This window comes from Aythya fuligula, chromosome 4 (assembly GCF_009819795.1).
Source record: "Aythya fuligula isolate bAytFul2 chromosome 4, bAytFul2.pri, whole genome shotgun sequence".
NCBI classification, from domain to species: domain Eukaryota; kingdom Metazoa; phylum Chordata; class Aves; order Anseriformes; family Anatidae; genus Aythya; species Aythya fuligula.
In genome coordinates, this window is record NC_045562.1 from 75,271,831 (window position 1) to 75,295,247 (window position 23,417).

The 23,417-nt window shown below is 51.0% G+C and overlaps 1 protein-coding gene across 1 annotated transcript in view; it reads left to right on the plus strand.

Annotated features, from left to right (window-relative positions):
• The window catches only part of SFXN5 (sideroflexin 5), an 85,049-nt gene extending 62,722 nt beyond the window's left edge, over positions 1 to 22,327 (plus strand). The window contains exons 12-13 of the mRNA XM_032187331.1: positions 3,471 to 3,588; positions 21,073 to 22,327. Of these exons, the coding sequence (XP_032043222.1) occupies positions 3,471 to 3,588; positions 21,073 to 21,150 (196 nt within the window). The 3' untranslated portion in view covers positions 21,151 to 22,327. The remainder of the gene's footprint in view (positions 1 to 3,470; positions 3,589 to 21,072) is intronic.
• The last annotated feature ends 1,090 nt before the right edge of the window (positions 22,328 to 23,417 follow it).

The window sequence follows — 23,417 nt, forward strand, 5'->3', positions numbered from 1 at the left end:
TTGGGGTGCACCGCCTGGACTGGGACAGTCCCCCCAAATTTTGTGGTGCTGTCAGATGGGTCAGTGAGCCTCGGATGCCTCGGGATACCCAGAGCCTCAGCCTCCTGTGCTTTTCTTACCCCGCCGGCATCCTCGGCGTCTTGCAGTGTATGCATTAGCTCTGAACCTGTTTATACCAAACACTACAGCAACCCCACAGAATCTGTCAGCTGGGAGACTTTGGTTAACTCCTGTCATATTTAGTTTAGCATCTGACACCTCCTTCTAGACAAATACAGCTCTGGTTCACTGAACCTGATAACTCCTTTTTAGTACAGCGACTGACTTCCATATGGAATAAATTACAGTACCTCTTGAAAAACGCCAGAGGCAGCTGCCAAATTATGCAAAATTTAAACCACTAATGAACAATGTGATGAAAGTTGAATGAAGGTGTATTTACAAGAGCTACAACACACTGTCTCTGCGGAGCAGATGTACTGTCTGTACAAGCATGCGTGTGTCTGGGTCTGTACCTACGTACACGCACGCTCATGCATATTGAAGTTACCCGTGAGGGCTCGCTGGTTTTGGTACCTCTGTTCACACTGAGTGCTACCTGGGATCAGTAAGCCAGAAGCTCCCCGGTACGTTGCTGCCTTTTTTCTGTCCACCAGGCAAATTTTAGAGAAGGAAATTGCAGAAAGAAGAAGCGTTTGAGGGCTCGGAAGGGGGTTAAAGAAACAAATCTTTTTAAAAAAAGGAGAAGAGAGAGGCGTGGAGAGAAGTTATCGCAAAAATAGACCTCCTGCTTTCATCCAAAGGCAAGTGCATAAACAAATTGGCTTCTAAAGCAGGAACAATAGATCCTATTACTGTGTCTCTGCAGATTTCCAACCTGACACCTTCTCTTGGTGCAGACTTCAGGCTCTTGGTGTTTCATCCGAGTGCCGAGGTTTGGTTCAGCAGAGCCTTGCCAACCCCGTCCCGCGTACAGGGCAGCACGTAAAGCTGCTGGTCTTGTCCAAGAACAGCTTCGTGTGCTTTTGCACCACGAAGGCAATATTCATTCTTGTAAATATATATAATATTCACCCTTGTGAATATAGCAATCAGCTAAAGGAGATGCCAGGGGCAAAAGTGGGCTGTCAGGAGGATCTAAAGGTCCAGAGCTTCATGCTCTAGGCAGAGCACAAAGGACAACGCTGTAAAATAATTCCCTGAACAAATTAGTATTAATTTTATTGATTTTTAATCTGCTATAATACTCTGCAATGAAACCATCAGGAAACATCAATCACTTCTTGGGGGGAAGGCTGAAAAGAGGGGGCTCTGATTGCATTTGGCAGCTACCAAAACGCAGCAAGCAATAATTTAGCTTAATATCCTTCTGAGATCTGTGTCGAGAGCAACGATCCTAGGGACGGAAGAAAAGTGACCTCCCAACTAATTATGAGTCATTTATTCTGAACTACGCGAATTTTAGAATCCGAATCCCAATTAAGACATTACACTACATGTGTTAATTAGTCCCCTCTCCTTTTTAAATCAAGCCATAACTCGTCTTAATTAGGAGGTTAGCCATTGTAATTTGAACTGGCCTGGGTCTGAAGCACTTTTGGAAATCACACCTGGGGGCTGTGCCGGGGATCACTTTAAATTGGTTGAGTTTTTACTTGGGTGATTATAAGGTCCCCAACAGGGCAGTAATTAAAGAGGGTGCAGCTTCCAAACCGAGGTGTCAGGGTGGCACAAGCAGTGATGTCTTGCTTCTAAACTGCTCTCCGGGGAGGCTTGGAGGAGGCTGGTTTTAGGATTTTCTCTCTTGGATCACGGCAGCTTTAGCAGAAGAACAAATCGTGTCCAGCAGTTGTCCGTCTGCGTCCCAGGGACTCGTTATCACAACTCATTGCTGCCAATTCCCAAAATGTCTCATTTACAGAACCGTAGCTGGTGAATGCAGGTAGAGCATGGAGCAAGGGAGGGAGCGGGTACCTCCCCGGCTCACACAAACACTTGTGGACTTCAGCAGGAGGCTTTTGGTTTAGATCATGTTCTATTCAAAGCAAAGTAGCCAAGTACTGGAGAAGAGAAGCCTGGCTTTCACAAATCAATAGGATTGATTGTCTCATTAGCTTATTAGGGAGCAGTTGAGACATTGGAGGAGTTACATCAGATCTTGTTTTCCTTCCCCATTTTCCCCAAGCCCTTTTACGATGAAGACAGCTTTCAGCAAGCGTTGCTAGCAAAGGGCACGGAGTCTGAGTGTTCAGACACACAGACAACCTACGGCAGGGTAACAAGTTCCCACACATCAGCTGCTCCGTTAGAATTCATCAGGTGCGTGCCTGCAGGAATCTGGTATCCTGCATGGGCTGCAGGCACAGGCTGCACAGCGAGATGCACCTGCAAGGAAATGTTTGTGTGTGTGTTTGTGTGTGTGTGTGCCAGACAGCTCGGATCCCAGGCTAGCAGCATGTCCTGATGTGGGAAGGGCTGTTTGCTTTGATTTTATGTTCTCATCCCAGTGGAAGGGCGTTAACTAGCAGATTTCTGCCCACATTTGATGGCCCTGAGGCATCAGCATCCTCAGGGATGGTCAGAGGATGTATGGACACTGGCACCAAGGGACTAAGGCCATAGCTGATGACCCAGTGGCAGATCTGGCTGCCTCTCTACATTCTTAATATCCACTGAATACTCAAGCAGAACTCACCGTCTACTTGTCTTATTTCCATTTCCATGGATTGGTAGAAAAAAGTTAATGACGGGTGTCATTTTGGTGCAGAGAGCTTCCGACCAAACCCCTCAATAATTATGTTTTACCCCCTAACGTTTGTAAGCTGTCTGCGGTCCTGTGTCCTGGAATATACTTAAAATGCCATCTTCTATTAGCAAGATGCTGTCATTCGGTGTTAATTGCCTCGGAAGGGTCACTTAATGGGTCATTATCAGAACCTGACCTTGCAGGTAGCTTCACGAGTTTGCTGTTAACAAGGTTTGAACTCAGACACATCCCCTGGGGACAGCCGGTGTTAAAGCATCCTTATCACCCACTCAGAAGTTTCACGTTGAACAGATTAAGGCGTTGTCAAGTTTGCTACTCTCTTACCCCATTAACGAAGCCTTTCTGTGTGGTGCAGCTGACAAAGTTCCCGATGTCTCTCAGGAGCCTGATTTCCTTCTGCTCGCTGGCAGCCTTGAAGCAAGCAGCACCTGTGTGTGGCCGGATCACCCCGTGTGCAGTTTACTCACGTGTGATGTGGTTTGAAACGGGGGGAGCATGCGTGAAGTGGTCCTGTTTAATATGGGAAAGTAAGAATTTGTGTAACCCCGGCAGGGGCAGAAGCTCGGTGCAGGACTCGGGATCTTTATGGGTGAAGGCCTTCTCCTCAGCTGGGACGACCCATGAGGAGGAATCTGCACCAGTTGTGGGGGAAGGCTGGTGGGTCTGGTCCATGAAATGGTCTAACAGAGCTTTTCCTTTCCAGGACGTCCCTCCTGAGGTCCCGTCCCCGGATGATTCTCCCCGTGCAAAGCCTTGTGTGCCTCGCGGCCTTCGGCCTGGCCCTCCCCTTGGCCATCAGCCTCTTCCCGCAGATGTCCGAGGTCAGTACCTGTCTGGTCCCTGCAGTGGGATGTCACAGAAAGGTTTACCAGTGCTTGTTTTGCCCTCTGGATAATGGTCTCATGTCTCCAAATCACTTTTGATGAAGTTGGGTGCTGTCCCTTCCACTTGACGAGTCGCTGCCCAGGTGATGGCTGTGTTGGTCCCTCCTGTTAGCACATACTACAGCACAGATTAACAGCACGTGGCTTTGCCCCAACTTCTACCAGTTTTGGGGTCATGTGGTGGGATGTACTTTCCAAGAGGAATCCTCATTCCACCCAGCAAAATCCCCATTCCACACAGCTTTCAAAGACAAAGGGGTACAATGTGTGCTCCTCCTTTCCATCTGTTGTACCCCTCCACGGGGATCTGCTTCTCCTGTAGGGAGATGTTTGGACTGCAAAGCGAGCAAAGCACCAGGGAGCAGTGGGGCAAGCAGGCTGGAGCATTTTGGGGAGTGTATGAGGCTAATTTTATGCATGCTTGGTCTCTGAGATGCACCTCGGGCATCACTGTGTGTGTTTTGTTCCTCTTCCAATGGTTCCAAGTATATCCCATTACACAGAGACATCACTGGGACACAGGTTTGATGTGGATGTACTTTCCCAAAGCTTCTTTGAGGGTTCCTGGCTGCTTGTCTTCTAGACTGGCTCCAGGAAAACACAACCTCAGGGGCAAGGCTTCTCCCCACGTTGCAGCCTCCACTACAGTCTTGGCATTTTGGAGTAACGTTTACTCTGAGCCTGGGTGGTTTTCAGGGGAAAAAATACAAAGCACTTCCCTGGATGGGTACTGCATCTCGTGGACACGAAAATGCAAGAGGAGAAGGTAGGATGGGAGTTTTGAAAGGGAAGCCATCAGAGGAAAACTACGCCAAGGAAACAGGCAGAAGGGTAATGAAATGAAATCACTTGTACCTAAATCGGCTGAGCAAACTGTGAAGGTGTATTTTTTGTGAGTCACTAATTTTGACTCTTCAGTGTTTGGAGCTTGTAGATTTGCAGAGTATGAAATTGTAGATTTACTGATAGGGTCACTTACAAAGGGGTAAAACCTCTGTCAAAGCAAGCAAAGGACTTTCCTAAAGTTCTTTTTGTTTCAGTTAGAATGCTCAATCAGGGATGGGTATCGCAGTCTCTATCACAGTCTCTACTAGTTATTTCCCTTTTTTTTTTTTGTCTGGATGGGTTTATCCACAACTTCTAGCCAGGGAATCTTGTTGTACACTTGTCTGCAAGACTGAAAAACGTTACCAATTTTCTGTTGTTCTTCTAGCTGTTTACAGACTGAGATAAAACTGTCCTTTAATTTTCTGTGTTAGAAACAGAGTGTGTCTGAATCTTGGAGCCTCTTGCTAAAAGACATGTTTTCTGCTGCTTTAATGATTCGTGTGGCTCTTTCTTAAACTTTTTCTAATTAGTCAACATCCTATTTGGAGCATTTCCACGAGAACCAGACGTGGTATTCCAGTAAGGAATTGCATTAAGTTCCAGTTACAGGAGCAATGTGATTTGCCTGCTTCTGCTTGGGTTCACACATCCACAGAGCACGTCAGTCGTTTTGGCATGACCTCAACCACGGCTCCTTGTCCATCAGTTATTTGCCAGGATCCCAAGTTGTGCTCAGAGGTTTTGGTTATGAAGGAACGAGAAGTATTTCCAGGCCTAGCACCTGTTTGAGGAATGTGTCTTTTACCCCAAAAGCAGCATTGACACCGTTCCCCCAAAATGATGTCCCATACATTCATTGCTTCCAGAGGCAGCTTCGTTATTGACCACAGTACAACGCACGTTGACTTCCTTTGCACAGATGGCCATGTGAGCTAAAGGCCTCTGGATCTTGGGCTCTTGATTGTTTACCACTTTCTCAGTCTTTGTGTCATCTCTAACCTTTATCAGCAGTCACTGAGAAGGGAGAAAGCATACACTGATGACGCATGTTTCATAGTATTGGCCAAACCAAACCTTTCTTTCAACACAGACAGGAATCTGACCCTCCAATTCTCTTTCGAAATGTATTCTTAATACATTTTCAGTATTTTTGTAAGCACCATTTAACACCCGATTCTTTCAAATAGTAAGTGCGAGGTAAGGTCAGTGGGAACAAAAGTTTTGGGACCTGTATCCGAGGCATTCAGAGGTCGTTGAGCTCTAAAAATATTCATTGTCATAGTTTCCTTATCTAATAATGAAGCTCTCAAGGTCTTTCTACCTTTTCTATTATAGTCTGAACTTTGTGGGTGACAGATCCTCTATAACGTGTCGTATCTGATATTGCAGCTTGAAAAATTGTGTTGATGCTAACAGCTGAATGAATTCTAGCCCACAAGAAAAATTAAGGTCTCTCTTCCTTCAGAGGATATACAAATTGCAGGCATCAGTCAATACTGAAAACCATACAGCATCGCTTGAGAATGACCTTCTAAAAGCAGATGAAATGTTATCCGCAGTGTAAACATGAATCAGCGCTGATTAGTAGATCAAACAGAATGACGTGCTCCCTGCCCACGCATCGTGTCAGCGAAGAGACACCATTACAGCTGGTGGTGAGGCTCATCACCCACTGAGGGCTCGTCTTTGCTCAACTGGCGTGAGCTCCACTCGCACAGCTGGACCTCGGACCTCTTGACACCAAGGAGTCAGGTTTATCCAAAGCAGCCCAGGCTGCTCAGCCTCCCAGTTGGCTCTTCATTCATTATAAATGTGTGTGAGTGTGTTCCTCCCATTCATCGGTCTCATTGAGACACCCTCAGTGGCTTTGGGGATGCTCAGGTGAGCAGAGCAAGAGATTTACCTGAAACAATCTTTCAAGGGTCATTTATCCACAATCCTGGAAATGAAATCCGAGCTTCCTTGCAGAGAGTATTTCTCAGAATGTGTGGCTTCTTGGCTACTCATTAATGGTCCATCAGTTCACCAGGTAACGAAGTTAAGTCTTTGAACACTGACCTCTCACTTTTTGTAGGTATATACGTGTGTATGTGTATGTGTGTGTGTTTGCTTTCCCTTATAACTGCAGCAGGTGAAGCAGCCAGGAGCATAACACAGCAGAGATGATGCTGTTGTAATGAGCTCTACCCAGGGAGTAAATTATTAACGACAAGATGTAATAGGCGTGTTCTGTTCCAAAAATATGATTATGGTCTGAGCAGCAACCCTTACAGGAATTGTAAATGAGCCAAATTCTGCCCTTAATCACACATTCACAGTCCTTTTTCTTTAGTCAGAGAGCAAACACAGAAGCTGATGTGTTATTGAGCTCTTGTTGTAGCATGGGAGCTTTTGATCCTCTCTGCAGAAGGGGCTTTTGAGCATGTTTCAAACTTAAGAGTTAGTTTTCAAGCCGAATTGAAGCCGTGTGATATATTTAATAAGTGTCCCATATCAATGCAGCCATTTTATCATGTGTCAGCTAAATGCCCCTTCCCTCTCTTGCCAAATACCTTCTTCTGGAGCGGCAGCCCCTGTGGGTTTGCTGCCACTCGCATCTGGGGAGCAACCTCAGACCAACCTGGTCCTGTTCTGGTTACGTGGTGCCTTGGCATTGATGCCCCAGTTAAATGGCTGGTCTCAACCAGGTCAGGTTCTGCTTCAAAGTACCCCAGATGTAGCTGCTTCGCTTCGTCCTGCTTTAAAGTAGCATAAGAGGAATCAAAATTCAGCTCTGCTTGCATACAGAAACATCAGCATCAGCTAAATGAAAATTGTGGAGCTGAGCAGCCTTCACGCCCTGGGAAAAATAATGCATCCTGACTTACTTTCAGGTCTAACCAAGACCTCAAATCTTCCTTCAGTTTGTACAGATGGAATCCCCTGTGCTGCCTGCCATGGTGCTCCAGAATTAGAGCTTTTTTTTCTAGGTGTTATGGTTTTTTAAGATCACCTTATAAAAATAAAACCTGAGTGTGAACCATAAAGACAGGTCCTTGAGCTAGAGCACACTTCAGACACCGAGAACTACACTTTTCATCCCAGCACAGTGTTAACTCCAGTAGCCAAATACATCAATATGCATTAAATAATTCACTTCTGTTAAGTTTGGGAGAAACGTGTAGTTAATGCATTTAGCCCACAACCTCAAACTGCCTCCCATGCCCCCCGGGGAATCTCTTTTCTAGCCGCCTATCCTACAGCATCCCCACTGACAACTCCTACTCAGCTATGCACTGCCAATAGAAACAGCTGTGACAGTTCCAAACTGAAAATGGGACTTGTGCAAATGAAATTCAGTGTAGCAGCAAAAGAAATAACCATGGGGTTGCTCCACCGATTTTCTTCCCTTTGGGCTCTGCTCACCCGGATCATTCCTTTCTCAGCCCCCGAGAGGATGCTCTTGAGCTTCCAGAGGGCTGCAGACCCACAGGAGCTTGCCTTAAATCATGGCCCACGTGTTGGGTCATGCTGCTAAAAGAAAGATAAAGCCAGGTGAGAAATGGAGACGAGGCAAGGGCTGAGAAACCCTTCCACTAGGAAGGGTTATCCACATTTATAATGCACGTGCCCTCACCAGAGGTTAAGTTTAAAGGGCTTTGATGGCTGGTTGGGGCTCAACAAGCCATCTTCTGGAATTAGGCTGATTGCAGCTGAAAGCCTTTTCTTCAAAATAATCTTCCTTTTGGATCTCCAGGACAAGGGGAATAAACAGCCTAAAATCCAAGGCTGAGCTATTGTTTTCCAATCTGTTTTAGCCTTCATCTTGTTGGCAGGCTGCTTTAGAAAAGCAAAAGGTTAATGAGCCAATGTGCAGTGGGATTATTGCAGTAAAGATGACAGTGAACCAGTAATTACTAATTAGATGCAGTTTAACAGGAGGAACAAGTGAAATCTCCTCTTCACCAACTGTCAATAATTAGCAGATTTGGTGAGGTTGAAATGTGTCCACAGTTAAAAGGCTGATTTTTTAATGAAATGGCACTTGACAAAAGAGCTGTATGGAGGTCACAGCCATAGCCCTCGAGACGCTTCCCTATACCATACTTAGGAGGGAAATCAGATGCAAGACAGCAGGGGGTCCCCATGAAACCATTTCTCCCTTGGGATTGCATTGCGCAGGGGGAGGGGAGCCGGAGGGATTCTCTGCAGTAATTTTGTCCAACTTGGACGAGAAGCAAAGGAAAGGATTTGCCAGCTGCCACGGGGGAAAAGAAAAAAAAAAAATAAAATAAAAAAAAATCTTTGAGAAGTGAGAAGTTCTGTGGGGTTTCTGTGCTTTGGGGTCTGAGGAACCGTTCCCTGAGGGTCCGGCAGGCTGGGCGTGCTGCTGGCCAAAGCCCACCACGGGTGGAGGATGCTCTTGGAAGGAAGGAGGTTGATCTTGGAGAAGAAGCCGTGAGGTCCTTAAGGACTGGCAGGAGGCTAGGAGCTCGGCTCTGTGTGTCTGCCAACGACTGCAGAGGATTCAAGCCGTACCCTGCGGCTTCGGTTCCATGCTGCCACGCAGATGATGCTCCATTGTCGCCTTCTGAAGCGTTCAGAAGTTCCTCGGAGGTTTCTCTCCGTGCTCTGTCCATCCCAGTGAAGGATCCAGTGACACAGGCGTGAGTAGCTTCATTTTCCCGGTGAGCTGGACACGTGGAGGTGGTTGTTGGAGCCCGTTGGTGCCCGGTGCAAGTTGCTAGCTTGTCTTTTCAAAGAAATAAGAGCCTACAGGAGTCACAAAGCAGGTTTCTGCTCACAAACCCAGCAGGGTTTACAGGTATACAAGCTACACAGTGACCCGTGGTGGCCAGCCTGGGTTGTCTTGGGTCTGTTTTGGCTTCCCAGCCGATGCTGGGGGTATCATTCCTACAATCTGCTCCCGATGAGCAATAAATCCTCCCTCTTTTTTGGGGGGAAGAGGTCAGCCATACGGCTGGACGCTGGGCTCTGCCAGGGAGGCTGTGCTCTGCTCCCTGTTGGTGTGTGCAGCTGTAGCCCCGTGTGTCCCGTGGTCAGAGACCATTTGCAAGCATTCAGGGAGTCGTGGTGTGTTAGTTCTAGTCTGGGAGCTCTAGTTTATTTTGATTTGTGACTCTTGGGGCTTATCTCAGCTGATTTTTGGCGTTATGAGGCCATAGCCTTAATCTTGCACTGCAGAAGAGCCGTGTCTTCCCGCGGCATGACACAGCCATGCCTCTGCTGAGCAGTGGAAAGCAAAAATCTCTCCAGAATTTGCTTTAATAGTCAGAGACTGGTGTAGATGAAGCAAGGAGAACATCTGTCCTCCTGGGGCAGCCTGCCTTTGCTGTCAGCGTGGGCATGGACCTGAAATCTGGAGGTGGAAGTGGCCCTCACCAACTCACAAATGATTCCCTGCCTCCAACCAAACCACAACCGTGGCCACGAATCTTCACCAGAGCAGCATGAAGCACGGTGGGACCCCATACTCAGTTGTGTCGTGAGTTCAGCCCTCGTCTCACCCGGTGCAGAGCTGGGACCTTGTCACAAAGCACCACGCAAGTCCTCCCCTGTGCATCCCAAAAAGCAGCCGCTGGCCTGAGGGTGAGCACTAAAAGTGAACTCGAGGCCAAACAGCCAGTTTTTGGGAAAGTTTCGATATCCCTTGGCTTGGAGCAGGAGCACTTTTACCATTTGCTTCTCTGATGTCTGCATCCCTTCTCTGCTCCCCCCGAGCCCTCTCCTATTGAGAGCGTGTATTCCCAGCTTAGCCCTCCTCGTGTAATAGCCCTCCGTGGTGTAAATTCCCAAGTCAGAGCGGCAGCAGGGCTTTTGGGGGAGCTCGGGTCACGCAGGCAAGCTGGAAGGACACAGCCTGAAACGTGCCTTAAAGCCTGTTCTCCAGCACGTCTCCCACTGAAGGTGTTCCTAAATGCTTGGAGGCTTCAAGGTTAGTTGGCCTCCCCTCCCAGCCGTGCTTTAGCCGGAGCTGCTGAGCCATCACCTGCGCTTCTCCAAACAAACAAACCCAGAGGATCCCAGATTCCACGACCACGACATCCTTTTCCTGCCCCCTTGCTCCCAACTCCCAGCAAAAAGCCCCAAATTCACAGGATGGTGGCTGAGATTGGAAGAAACCTCGGGATCCACCTGGTCCAGCGCCCTGCTCGAGCTGGGACTCTGAAAAAGGGATGCTGAGGATAAATTCTCATCATTATAACTCCCCATCTCTTCTGTTTGATGCTGCTTTCTGTATTATTTTTTCTTTTTAGGGACTGTAGCAGGGGGAGACACGTGGTGTAGTGGTTTCCTTCTACACTTGTCCGGCTGGCTGCACTTCCAGCTGCACACCTGAGCCTTGCTCAGATCAAATCTTCTTCCTCCCTTATCCCTCCCTGCACCTCTCTTTAGCAGGAGGAAGAAGATTTGATCTGAGCAGGGCTGAAACTTTGGGAAGAGCACAGGAAGAGGAAGGATCCGGTCTCCAGGCGCATCGGCTCCAGCAGCCCTTTGAACGCCCGTAGGAGATGTTTCAGTGCTGGGATTTACAACATTTACAACCCCTCGGCCTGTTTGCACCTCGTGGTGTGATTATGAGGCTCGGTGACATCCCTCACCTGGGGAAGGTCAGGAGTGAGCAGGGCTCTGATTGATCCCGAGCCGCTGTCTTTGTTCTCCCTTGTCCGAGGGGCTTTGATTTGTGACGGGGCCGATTCCTGGAGCGGCCCTTTTGTTTCCCAGCCAAGCTTTGGAGCTAAAGGTGCTGCAAACCTGTCAGGGGCCAGCCCTAAAACCACGACCTGGACCAGCAGGGCTGGGAGCGAGCTGTTATTTGTGGTCACTGGAGGTGGGTGTGGGAGAAAGGACCCCTTTGTACTGCCCAGGGGCTTCAACGGCACCGTCGGATGGGATCTGGTTTCATGTTTATATCTCTGTCCCTGGGATACAGGTTCAAGTATGTAAACTATCTGTCCTGCAAGCACAGGCTCCTGCAGGTGTGTGGGTGCTAGTGGGCATAAAAAAACATTCCTGACACCATCTCTTTTGAGGAGTCTTCACCTCCTGATGGCTATAAGCCATTAGGAGTCAAAAGAAAGAGCTGACATCCGACAACTCCGGATAAACAGCTAAACATTAACCCTTCAAGTGGCTGGAAAAACACACTTAAAAGGCTCTTTGTGGAAAGAAGCCATTTTTTTTTTCCAGGCCTGTTAATTGCTGTCTTTCTTCGGGACACCTTTCAGCAGCACCTACTGTAAACAGAGCGGCTCCTGCGAAGCTCTTCCCTGGGATTCCTGCCCTTGGTGGCAGTCCGAGAAGCACAAGGCTGAAAATCCTACAAGATCATCCAGTCCAATCTCCCCCTGCTCTCCTCCTGCCTTGTGAAACCCTCTGAGCTCCCACAGGGCTCTGGTTTTGCTCGTTTTCTCCCATTTTGCTCGTTTTTTCCCTTTCTTTCTGCCAGCCCACCCCAATAATTTGTTCCCTTTCTTGTTCAGCTTCTGTGTTTGGTCCGAGTGGGTTCATCCCTGGCTCTTCCCTGCATGTTGCCTGCCTTATCCCTGTTCTCAGCGTTACCTAAGTGCTTCCTGCGTGCCCTCAGACACTTGTTTTAGCTCCTCTAAAGCTCAGATCACTCCAAGTGAGACATCAAGGATACGAGCGAAGGAAGGCAGCCAGTTGTCCAGACTTGCCTGCTGTAAGCATGCTCGGTTACTGCAGAGAACGAGCTATTAATCACATTTCCCCCGTATATATAATTATCTCTAATTGCTTTTTAAATCATTCGGGTCCAACAGCCTGTTTCTCATTGAGGCTGTTGGTCCTTCGAGGGAAGGAAATGCGTCGGAGGCTTTGGGGTCCCGAGGAACTTGCTCAGCTTCTTTAAAGCAGCAAGGCCCTCCCAAAAACCCGCAGCACCCATCGTGGTCCTTCTTAACAGCTAGGGAATCGCAGGGCTTGATGCTCTCACCGAGCAGCAGCAAATGGTGGCAGAAATGCTTAGGGACAGTGACGAGAAGGGACCGAATTGCTCCGTGCCATCAAAAGGAAACTCGCTGCATTTATCACTCCCAAAAGCAGGATTTTGTTTCTTCCAGAAGAGGGGAGGCAACTCAAACTCTCTTTAGAAAGACCTTCTGTTCTGGCAAGGCACCGTGACTTGAGCTAGCCCTAAACTCTGCAGTTTTGGGGTGTTCTCAGGATTATATTTCGGATGGCTCTTGGGTTCATCAGTTGCCTTGAATGTTTCCCAACAAAGTCTGAATCCTGTAAGGAGAAACTTCTTCCCTGGGCCAGGCAGAAGTTTATTTTGCTTTATTTGCGTGGACTGAATGCCCTACGGAGTCAGTCTGGGGAGGATGGCCTCTTTTTTGGGGGATTGGCCTCTCCTTACCCCATGGACAGCCGACCCGTGGGCAGAACCCGTGCTGCTGCTGTGGTGCCAGCCTCCGGGACCCACCTTGGGAGCAGCTCCTGCAGAAATTCGGGTAGAGAGTTCACCTGGTGAGCATTTACCCTACACACGAGGACGCCTTCATCTCCATCAGAAAGGACAAGAGGCGTTTTAGCTCCTGCGAAGCCCTTTTGTGTGGTTCTTCATCATAAGGAAGATGCGTCGTGCCTTTGTCTTGGCTTCTCTCTCCGGCTCAGCAAGAACTTTTTTTTGGGGTCTTGCTACTTAAAACTTGATGGTTTCAAAACCTTTGCTCGTTTGTTTTAATACTTGGGGTTTCGGGTGCTGTAAGCAGCACTCTCCTTCCCCAGAAGACCAAAACCCCCCAGTTTGGCAGGGACTTGGAGGTGGGGTCATTCAGCGGACTGAAATGCCCCAAATGCCACATTTTCCTTCCTTCCCTTCCGATTACTGTGTTGTTTTTTAATGCAGAAGCGATGCATATTAGTTTTCTTCCGAGAAGCTGTGCTACACTCATTTGCAACTCCGTGCACAGGCAGCTGCGTGCTCGCAGATCCGCGGAGCTGAAGGTAAAAACTCCCCGGGATAAAGGTGCTATCCCATAACCGACTCATAAATCCTGCAAACCATCCCGTTCTGCTTCGGGGCAGGGTCAGTTCTTCCCGTTGAAGGCGAGGGCGGTGACATCCTGAGCCTTGTGGCTGTCTCAGAAGCAATTGCACGTCTCCATCCAAGCAGCTGTTGAGCACGAGGAATATTCCTGCTCGGCGCCGCGCAGAAACCTGATGGCACCCGAGGTGCCGCTGACACTTGGCGTTTCGTGCTCTGCTAAAAGCAGTGACGTGTTCAGGGGACGGTGCAGAGGTGTCGGCAGATGTGATAGAGTGTGAAGAGCTTGTGGCACCGGCACCGGCGCTGACACACTTTATACCTAACAGATGTCCTGGCAGGGGACGCGGGGGGACGCGTTGCGACCCTTTCCAGTCGGGGCTGAAAAGAGCCTCTGCAGGCAGCAGGATTTGGCTGCTGGTGGTCACAGCATCCCTGACAGAAACCAGAGAAGCTTTCTGAAATGGATAGCCCTCAAGAGCCAAGCCAGCACGGCCAAATACTCCAGTTTGCCTCCTCCTTGTTGCTTCAAGGAGGGTAAAGAAGAGAGAAAATGAATCCCAAGCGGTTGCCTTCCCCACGGACAGTCAGGAGAGCTTGTGCTAGCTCTGGAGTGGCCATGGGGCCTTTCGTTTCCACCCTGCACATCAGTCTAAGCCTGGTTTGCTGCAGAGTCATGACACAGCCCTAAAAACACGCTGTGTGCAAACAGGGCTCTGGGTGCAGCCTCTGTACCTCGCGGGGAGCTGCCGGTGCCCACCTGCCAGGCACAGCTCGAGGGGCTCCAGATTTGTATCCGAAAAAAAAATAAATAAGCCTTGCAAGTTGCACGGCTTGCCTCATTGTTCCTAACTTTACATAGCTCCATGTGTGAATCCACCTACATGGCACTGACAAGGGTGGTGCAAATCGAATGCACTCCCGAGCTGCTCGTCTGCTTTGTTCAGCTTTGTCTGCTGCTGCCTTGCTTTGACAAAGCCGGCGAGCAAGAGAGGAAAACTTCGGTGGGCAGAGACCAAACCTGCTCAAGCCTGAGTGCAATTGAGTTGTACTTACAGTCGTTGAGCTGTATTTACAGGCATTGAGCTGTATTTACAGTCGTTGAGCTGTATTTACAGTTGTGGAGTTGCACTTACAGTTTTTGAGTTTCATTTACAGTCGATGAGTTTTATTTACAGTCGTTGAGCTGTATTTACAGTTATTGAGCTTTATTTGCAGTTGTTGAGCTGTATTTACGGTCGTTGAGCTGTATTGACAATGGTTTAGTTGTAGCTACAGTCACTGAGCCCTATTTGCAGTCATTTACTTGTTTTTACAGCCCGAGGCTACTCCGATGCCTGGGTGGAGGCTGTGCCTGACTTCTTTAGAAGCAGCAGGCTCACACTAACACTGATGCTTACAGGAATACATCACAAACATTCACCTTTTTTCCTAAATAGACGGGTTCAGAGCACCAGAGGCTTGCTCTATTTCAGCTCCCAGCCCTTGTTGGCTTCTCCACCCAAAGCATCTTCTGGTGGGGTCTCCCCTGCTCGGTGCCTCCACGCCAGCAGCCGCGCAGCTCCCTTTGATCCCTGCCTTTTTGGGGCCCAGCCCTGCCACCCCTGGGTCAGCTTTCATCTGGGATGGGGACGGGGATGGTGCCAAACCCACGGCTGGGCTCCTGCACCGAGGAGGGGCCAGATCCAGACACATTTTGGCCGGGGACAGCCCCATGGGGACCCAACTGCTGACCTCAGCTGCATCTGTCCCAGCTCTGCTGCAATTTCCTTGGTATCCCAGCCAGCATCAGGGGTGCAAAGGGAGCCGAATAGCTTGTTTCCGTGCTTTTGAGGAAAACATTTGGACTGGAGGTGATTTTTTTTTTTCTTCCCAAAGCTGTGAATGTTTCTGTAAAAGAGGGGAGCCTAAAAGACTCGAGGGAAACAAAAAATGAATTTTCTAATCGACTCCGTTTGATTTGTGTTATTAATTTCAAGGAAAAGCTAACAAAAATGTTTGCTTCAAAATCCTTTTTCCCCTGGATTGTGAGTTAGCCAGCAAACTGAGTCTGGGTTACTGACACAGTTATTTATTGCTGTGCACATCAGTCACGAGTCAGCCGGTGTGTCCAGCTAGGAAGACTTTAAAGTGCTCAGGAAGAGCTTTAGCATCAGTCTTGCAAACAATAAATTTAAGTAAAGGAGAAGGACTTAACAAAGAGGTTATTTAATAATCTTTGAAGGCTTTAATGGGGTCGAAACTTCTGGCAGGGGAGAGCTCCTTGGTGCAGCAGATCAATAAATGCCAAGGTGGAAGGGAGAGTTTGGACAAATGCAAAGCAGGTGGCTGCTGTAACAGGGTGCCGAGGCCTTGAAGCTGGCCTAGAAAACTTCTGAAAAACATCTTCCGTGTTTTTTTTGGGGTGAGATGGGTCATTTCCCAAATCTCTCACCTTGGGTTGACCGTAGGTCTGTGGCGTTTCCAAGTGGTGCTCCTTGGCAAACGCCGATTTCCTCAACTTTATCCTTAGAAAGGGGGTCCATGTGGAGTGCTTCATTGTTTGACAGCTGGAAGAAGTTTGGGGAAGAGTTTCTTTTTAAGGAAAACCTTACGGTCTTTAACTTATTCTTTATACGTTTTTTTAATTTTGGGAAGCCTTGTAAAATTGAGCACAGGTTCCAGGAGAGATTTGTGATTTTGGTCCTAGCAGCGTTCCTTCAGCTGCTGTCAATTAAAAGAAGAAAAGAAGCTCCAAAATAGCTGAAAGAACAATATTTGGGCGATTTTACTTCGGGAACAAAACCTCCAAATCCCTGTCAGGCTGTTTTTGACCCCGAGGAAGCACATTAAGGCAGCTCGATGAGGTTCTGCCTCTCGGCTAGGTGGCCATGCGGCGGTGGTGGCTTGCTGTGAGGTGCCACGAAGGAGCTCGGTGGTTTCACACCGTGGCTGCACCGAGCCACAAGCAGAGGTGTCTGGTGGCCATGGAGCAGCTCCCCTGCCCCAGGAACCCCACAACATTTTTCTCCATGTCTTCAGACAGCTGATGCTGTGCCCCAGGCTCTCTTGGGTGGCCCAGCACCACCAAGCAGCGGCCGCTCGGTGCCTTCATTTACAACATCCTTTGCTTGGCATCACCTCGACCCCTGCCCTGCTGCTTGGTGGAGGACAGAGGGTGGCTGGCAGGGTCTGCAGAGCCCCCCCGGCCCCCAACCCACCTCCAGGGCTCCCCGGCAGCCCCACAGAGGCAGCAGGAGACGCGGTGACCAGGCTGCTCATCCCTTCCCCCTCCTCGCGGTGCAGCATCCGTCGGGCCGCATGACCCTCCCCCTACCCAAATTGGCTGCTTTCTTCCTTCTTCTCTCCCCCCTCCCCTCCTCTTTTTGGCTGAGTGATGAGCTGTATGCCAAATCCATCTGCTCCTGTCTCCCCTAGCTGCCTTCCATATCGTCGCAGGATCCCTGGCAGAGCGCCTAGACCTATCTCTCTCCCTGCGCTCGTCGGAGCACATTCCTTTCTACACCTTTTCCCGAGCTGGGATAGAAATGAGTATCAACCCCAAACAAAAAGCATCTGCTTTCTGCCTGCTTCTGCCTCACCGGCCGCGCATGTACGTTACACCCGTGTCAGCAGCGAATGCAAAACACACACAGCCCCCCACCTCGCAGCCCCGCATCCAGCATGGGCTCGAGGGAACTTCGGGCGCCGGGAGCCTGCCTCGCGCTCGCTCCCTCGCCGTCTCCGCAGCACCAGCTGTGACCACCGCACCATTTGTTCCTCCAGCCCACGCCAGCACTCGGAGCCAGTTCTTTATCACCCCAATTAGCCTTGTCTGTGCTGATGAGAGGAGAGAGGCTCCCACTGCAAGGCAGAGACGGGGAGGAAGGCGGGGGGAAGAGGAATCACGCGCGGCGGGCGCCGCGAGAGGCGATTCCCTTCCCGGCAGCTTTGTTCCCCCAGTGGGGATGGGTTGCACCAGGTCAGGGGTGCCACCAAAACACCGTTGCAGCACCTGGGTGATGCTGGTTTAGAAACAGTCTTCTGGAGGGGCCTGGAGGTCAGGGGACACCGTTTTTGTTCTTGGTTATCTGCTAGAGGAGCTCCCGGGTGCTGCGATGCTCCGTGGCTGGCAGCGGCCCCTTCCCGTGCCACTCTTCTGGTTGCACCTTGGCCATGTCCCCAGCGAGGATCTCCTTGCTCCTATACAAAGCTTTCAGGAGCCCCTGGTGGATGCAGCAATTCCCCTTCTCCTGCTCTCTCATCACAGCATCTCCCACGCTGGTATCTCAGGATAGCAGCGGTCAACACTGGTGTTCATGCAGCCATCAGCCTGAAAGCCCGTTTTTTCCCCCAAACCAGCCCCTTCTCAGCACCCTCCAGCAGTGGTGTTTATACACCAGGGTTCCCTGCGTGCTGTTGGTGAACCCGTGTCCCTCTTGGACTTGTCTTCTCCTGGTGTCATTGCTGAAGACCCATTTCTCTTGGGGACCTTGGTGCTGTCCTGCCACAGCCAGGAAGGGGATCCATCCCTGGGCCCAGCACAAGAAGATCTTCCTCATTAGGAGGAAGAGGAAGGGCACAACTCAAACCCAATCCCACGGTGGGTGCTCGGTTTGGAAGGACGTAGTTCCCCCTGTGGGGTGGGACGGGTCCCATCACGTAATATGGACCTGTTCCTCAGAGCACCCTCTGTGACAGCCCTGCCCTGTTCGAGGGGTTCCCGGCACAGCCACGACCAAGAAGGACCCTGCCAGGGGTTTGAAGCACAGAAACAAGAAACACGGCACAAGAAACTGGGGTCTCCAGATCCGTTGCACGATGCCATGTCCAGGTCTAGGGTGCTGGGCAGCTGGACCAGCAGCCTGCACCAGAACAGGTGAATTTACAGTTTCTATACAAAAATCCTGGTGGATCTAAAGGATTTATCGGGACATGCAAGGTCAACCTCAATATCTGTCACCCACCACCTGAACACATCTCCTCATTCTTCTGTGTTCGATTTCACAGGGTCCGTCCCTCCTGTGCTCGCCTCCTTGGTGGGGATGCTCCAGGGTTTTCATATCTTTGCATCTGCCTTAATAAATTCAACCAAAAATGGATCTGTGGTTTGCTCCGGTCCAACCAGTCACCCTCCCGTGAATTTATTTCTCATCTTCCCAGGCTTCAGCAAGAGGCTTGGTGCACCCCATAACACTCACCCCAAAGCCCACGACCGGTTTTATCTCCTTTGGACATCTTTAAAAGGGTCCCCGACCGCGTGGACTTCTCCCACCAGGCATCCTTTCCCTTGTTGCTCTGCCCTGACCCCACAACCTGTCCCTGAGCTCCCACCTCGATCCTGCCCTCCTAGGGCCATCCCACCCGGCCCTCAGGGCAGAGCCTGGCCGTGATGGAGGAGCTCAAACATGCTCTAGAAGGAGGCTGTTCCCATCCTAGACCCCCAGGAAAAAAAAGTCGAGAAGCCCTACGAGCATTTCTCTCATCTCTCTCCTTCCACCGAGACAGGAAGGAGACTCCTGGCTCCTTCTTAAAAAACCCTTGATGGGTTTTGCCTGAGTTGTGCTCGAAGCTTCCCACCGTGCCTTCCCCAAACATTTGGTTGCAGTACTTTGCTCCCTCCCTCTCGGATGCTGTTCAGCTGGAGTCGCGCTCGCCGCTTTTTTGAGTTGTGTCCCAAGAGAGCACGAACGCAACATCCCTCCTCCTCTCCTCGCCGCAGCCTCTTGCAAGCACGGAGGTGCCTCTCCTGAACTCCTCTCTCCTCCCCTCGACATCCCCAACTCTCTCTACGAGCTGCACCACGTCCCCAATCCCCGCCGACGCCGCTATCCAGCCCCTTGGGTTGGGTCAACCCAACCCAAGCGCGTTGACCGGCGCCGGGTCGTTTCTCCAGCTCCTCTCCACGCCTCCACGTCTAGAAGCTTTTCTCTCCCTATCTGGAGGAAGAAAAGGAAAAACAACGGGCAGAAAAGCTGCGTCAGAGCCGGGCAGACCGGAGTTAATCCTCCCTCAAAATGGATCCCCGGGTGCCGGTGTGCGCGCGAGTCGCCTCCCCTCTACCTTTGCCGGGTGCTCTCCCAGCACAATGCTTCACTTTGTGGTGCAGCACAGAAAGAAATGGTGAAGTTGCTAATAATGGCACTAAAAGAAAATATGCTACATCTGTTATGGATAGCAGTACAAAATTAGCTGATCACACCTCTGACACCCAAGATGTCTTCACTTAAAATACTCGTTGGCTTACTTTACATAATTTGCTGATTATATTTAAAAGAAATACAATTTTGCAATTACTGTTCTTTCTGGTGTGCTATCTATGCATCATTTTCTTTTTATGTTTATATATTTCTCCTTCATTAGTGCAGTCTGAAGGGTGATTAGATCCCTTCAAACATTTTACAGAGGTTAAACGTTGATTAAGATTTAATTATTACTGTAAATAGCTTGGAATGACATATGGTGCAAAAACCTGACATATGTGCATTTGAATAAATGAAGTGCTATTTCCCATGATGCTCCAGTAGCTGTTTAACAGCTTTGCTGAAGGGTTATGTTGCACCTCATGTTAAGATTGCTTTGATGTTATATTTTGTTGGGTTTTTGCAGCTGAAAGCTAAGAACAGTTTTTCCAGTTTTTAAAAACATTGAATATTTTAAATACCTAAATTGTTTTGCACAAATTTTTGCTAATTTGTCTAACTAGGTTAAACATTTTCAAAAGCATCTCGATTTTAACGTGGGCTCCTCAGCATTGTGTCAGCGGCGGCACCCAGGCGACGGCGAGGATTTCCAAAAGTCTGGTCCCGCGCCCGGCCCCGGCCCGCTCGGGCACGGGGAGCACCCGAATCCCCGGCGGGGACGCGGTGGCTGGGCGAGAGCTCAGCACTGGAAGCTGGAAAGCTTCGTGCAGATCTGGCTGGAGGAAAAAAAAAAATAAAAAAAACATAAAAATAAAAAATAGGCGAGGGCTGGTGCTTTCGTGGAGACAGAAAAAGGAGCAGGGACAAAACAGTTTCTAAATTGTCGGAGCGCTTCCCGGAGACGCCGAGCGTGGTGTCTCGGATGCTCGAGGCGAGTGGCTGCTGGGGGAGCAGCGGTGGTGGGTGTCAGGAGGAAGGGTGCAGGGGCACCACGCCGGGGTTTAGGTGCTGTGTCCCCCCCCGGGGCAGAGCTGGCTGGGATCTGCTGTCCCCTGTCCCCTCCGGGACACCGGGTGCCGGCTGCAGCGCCGGGGCTGGATCCGCTCCTGCACGGCGCAAGGGATCCGCCTGGGAGAAGGGGAATGGTGCACGGGGATCCCCCGAGGAGCTCTGTAATTATCTGGGGACTGAGGCAGAGAGTGGGCATCGCTTCTTGTGATTCATCTCCATCAACCCAGGGGTGTTTGGAGGCTCAAAGTACAGGACTTCGTGTCCTGAAGGGCGCGGAAAGGCAGAAATGACGCACCAAGTAGTGGCACGCTCTCTCTTTCTCCATCCTTCACCCGCATTTACAACTCGGAGTGACTCCAGAAGGCCGGACTGCGGCCACAAAACCCCTCATATTTGGGACACGGCCCTGCTGAGCACAGCAGCTTTGACCTCTCCTCTTTGTTTCCGCAGATCGAGACGGCCCGGCTGGAGCCGGAGATCGCGATGGCCACCGCCAGCAAGACCGTGGTCTACAACAAGGGGCTGTAAGTGGGAGCTGCTCGGCCTCCCGGCCCAGGAGAGCTGGGGAGGGCCGGGGGAAGCTCGAGATCACGCCTGGGATAAAAACACAGCAAGGAGACGAGACGAGCCTAGAGCTCAGCGCTAGGAAGGCGCTGCCCCTCCCGGAGACCGGGGAGCGAACTAACACCTGGGGAGAACTGACACCTCACACCACTCGGGAAGATTAACACTGAAATCGTTTTAACCTAGCCACAGGAGCAGCAGCGAGCGATCGCATTCAAACACTTTTAGAGAACTAGCTAAGGAATAATCCCTGACCTTTTAGCACTGCATGGAGGGAAGTTTCCGGGACGTTTACCTGGCTGTACCTAACCACGCGAGAGTAGGCTTCACCGAGCAAATCCTGTTCCCGATGCGAATTAAACCCCGGCACTGATGCTGCACAGAAGTAACTCCGCAGAGCCCAGAGGGTGCATGAGTTTCGAGTGCTTGATAGGGTGTTTGAGAAGTGTCCTGTACCAATTTTGTGGCCGTCCTGCCCCGGTGATCGTGCACAAAAGCAGCTCCGGTGCTGAGCCCTGGGGAGCTTGGTGAGCACCAGCACCTGCTGCACCCACGGGATTTGGTGTGCCATGAGGGGTCGAGGGGCTGGAAAGCCAACGTGCCCTGCGTGGGAAGGGATTTCCCAGCGAAAATGTGCTTAATTCCTGCTTCTCTTGGCACAGAGGTAACGGATGGGGTTTGTCCCACCTAGTGCAGGCGCTCTGCAGGTAAGGCAGTCGATCCAAGCCACCTGGGTGCAGCTCTGTGAGGGGTTCCTGATGCCACAGCCCCGGGCAGAGGGGCTAACTGCACCCTGCAGGTGTCCGTCCGTCTGTCCATCTTGCTCTCCGGCTGCCCCACGTTGAGCTGCTTCAAGTCAGGTGGGACAAACCCCCAGCAGGGCATCAAATCCCTCTCCCCTGCGCATGGACGTGGCTTCGGGGCTCTTCCTGGGTACGGGAGCCACATCCCACATGGGTGCCTGGCCCCACAGCCCAGCAAAACTCCCCTGGCCACTCTTGGTTGGTTTTGGGGCTGTAATTTGGCTTTCCAGTTTCTTTTGCCCGAGGGCAAACCCCAAAGCAACTCCCTGAGGGTCAGAGGGGTGGATTTGGGGGGATTTTTGGTCTCCTGGCCCGTTGCAGGGATGGAGGCGTGTTGGTGATGGCACAGCCGAACACGCAGGTCGCCGTCGTGCCGATGCCACCTTGTTGGGGCTGGGGGGGACCTGGGGAGGGTGGGGAGGGGGTTTGGGGGGGGAAACCAAATTGCCACTGACACAGAATGTACGCACAAGGATGTGGTGCAATGTTTGGGGCTGGGAGGGCTCAGCCCCCGTTTGCTGCTCTCGCTGGAGCTGCACCAGGCTGAGCCGGAGCCCAGCTGCCAGCCCAGCTCCCGTTTTGTCCCTGGCACTGGTGGGGACGCAGAGCTCGTGGAGCTCTCTGCATTTCCACCGGGGTAAAGGACAGCTGGAGCTGACCCAGCAGAGTTCTTCCAGTGCACTAGATGAGATGAATGTATGCTCAGCACCAAGCGAGGCCACCCCTGGGGTCCCTACAGGGTTTTTGGGGGGATGTTGGCGCGATGGCACAGCGGCACCGGCAGCGCTGCTGCTCCCCGTGCAAAACCAGCTGCTGAGCAGCACCCTGGGGAGCACTTTCCCCAAACCAAATATTTGGGGAAGCATCTCCTGCCCTCCCGCATCACCCTGCGATCCCGCTGCGGAGGGGTCACCCCAAAAACGGGGCCGTGCTGGGTGCGGGGAGGCGCAGAGCGCCCTGGGGTGCTGCGGGATGTGCCCGAAGCGGGGATGGAGCTGGTCTTAAACACACACCGGGGGCTGGCGGCGTAGCTGAGCCCAGAGCCGAGCTCCCCACGAGCCCCCAGGGTGGGTTTTGTGCCCGAGCCATTCTGCTGAGATGCTGCGAAGCTTTTTTATCTGGGGCTTTGGGTTGTTTGTTTGTTTGTTTTTTGAGCGGGGGGGGGGTGCGACGGAGCCTTCACTTTGTAGTGGGGTGGTTTCTGAGGGGTGGAGCGAGGAGGGAGCCGCTGATTTGCTTTTTGCACCGTAATTACTGATCAAAGATTTGGTGGCTGTGAACTCCGCTACCTGCCGGGCCTGCAGATGGAGTGAGTAATTTGCAGCGCGCACGGCTAATTACGGAGCCGCGCGGGGAAATAGCCGCGGCCCCGCTCGCTGCACTCCTTTCGGAGAGACACCAGGGGAAAGAAAAAAAGCACGAACCGAG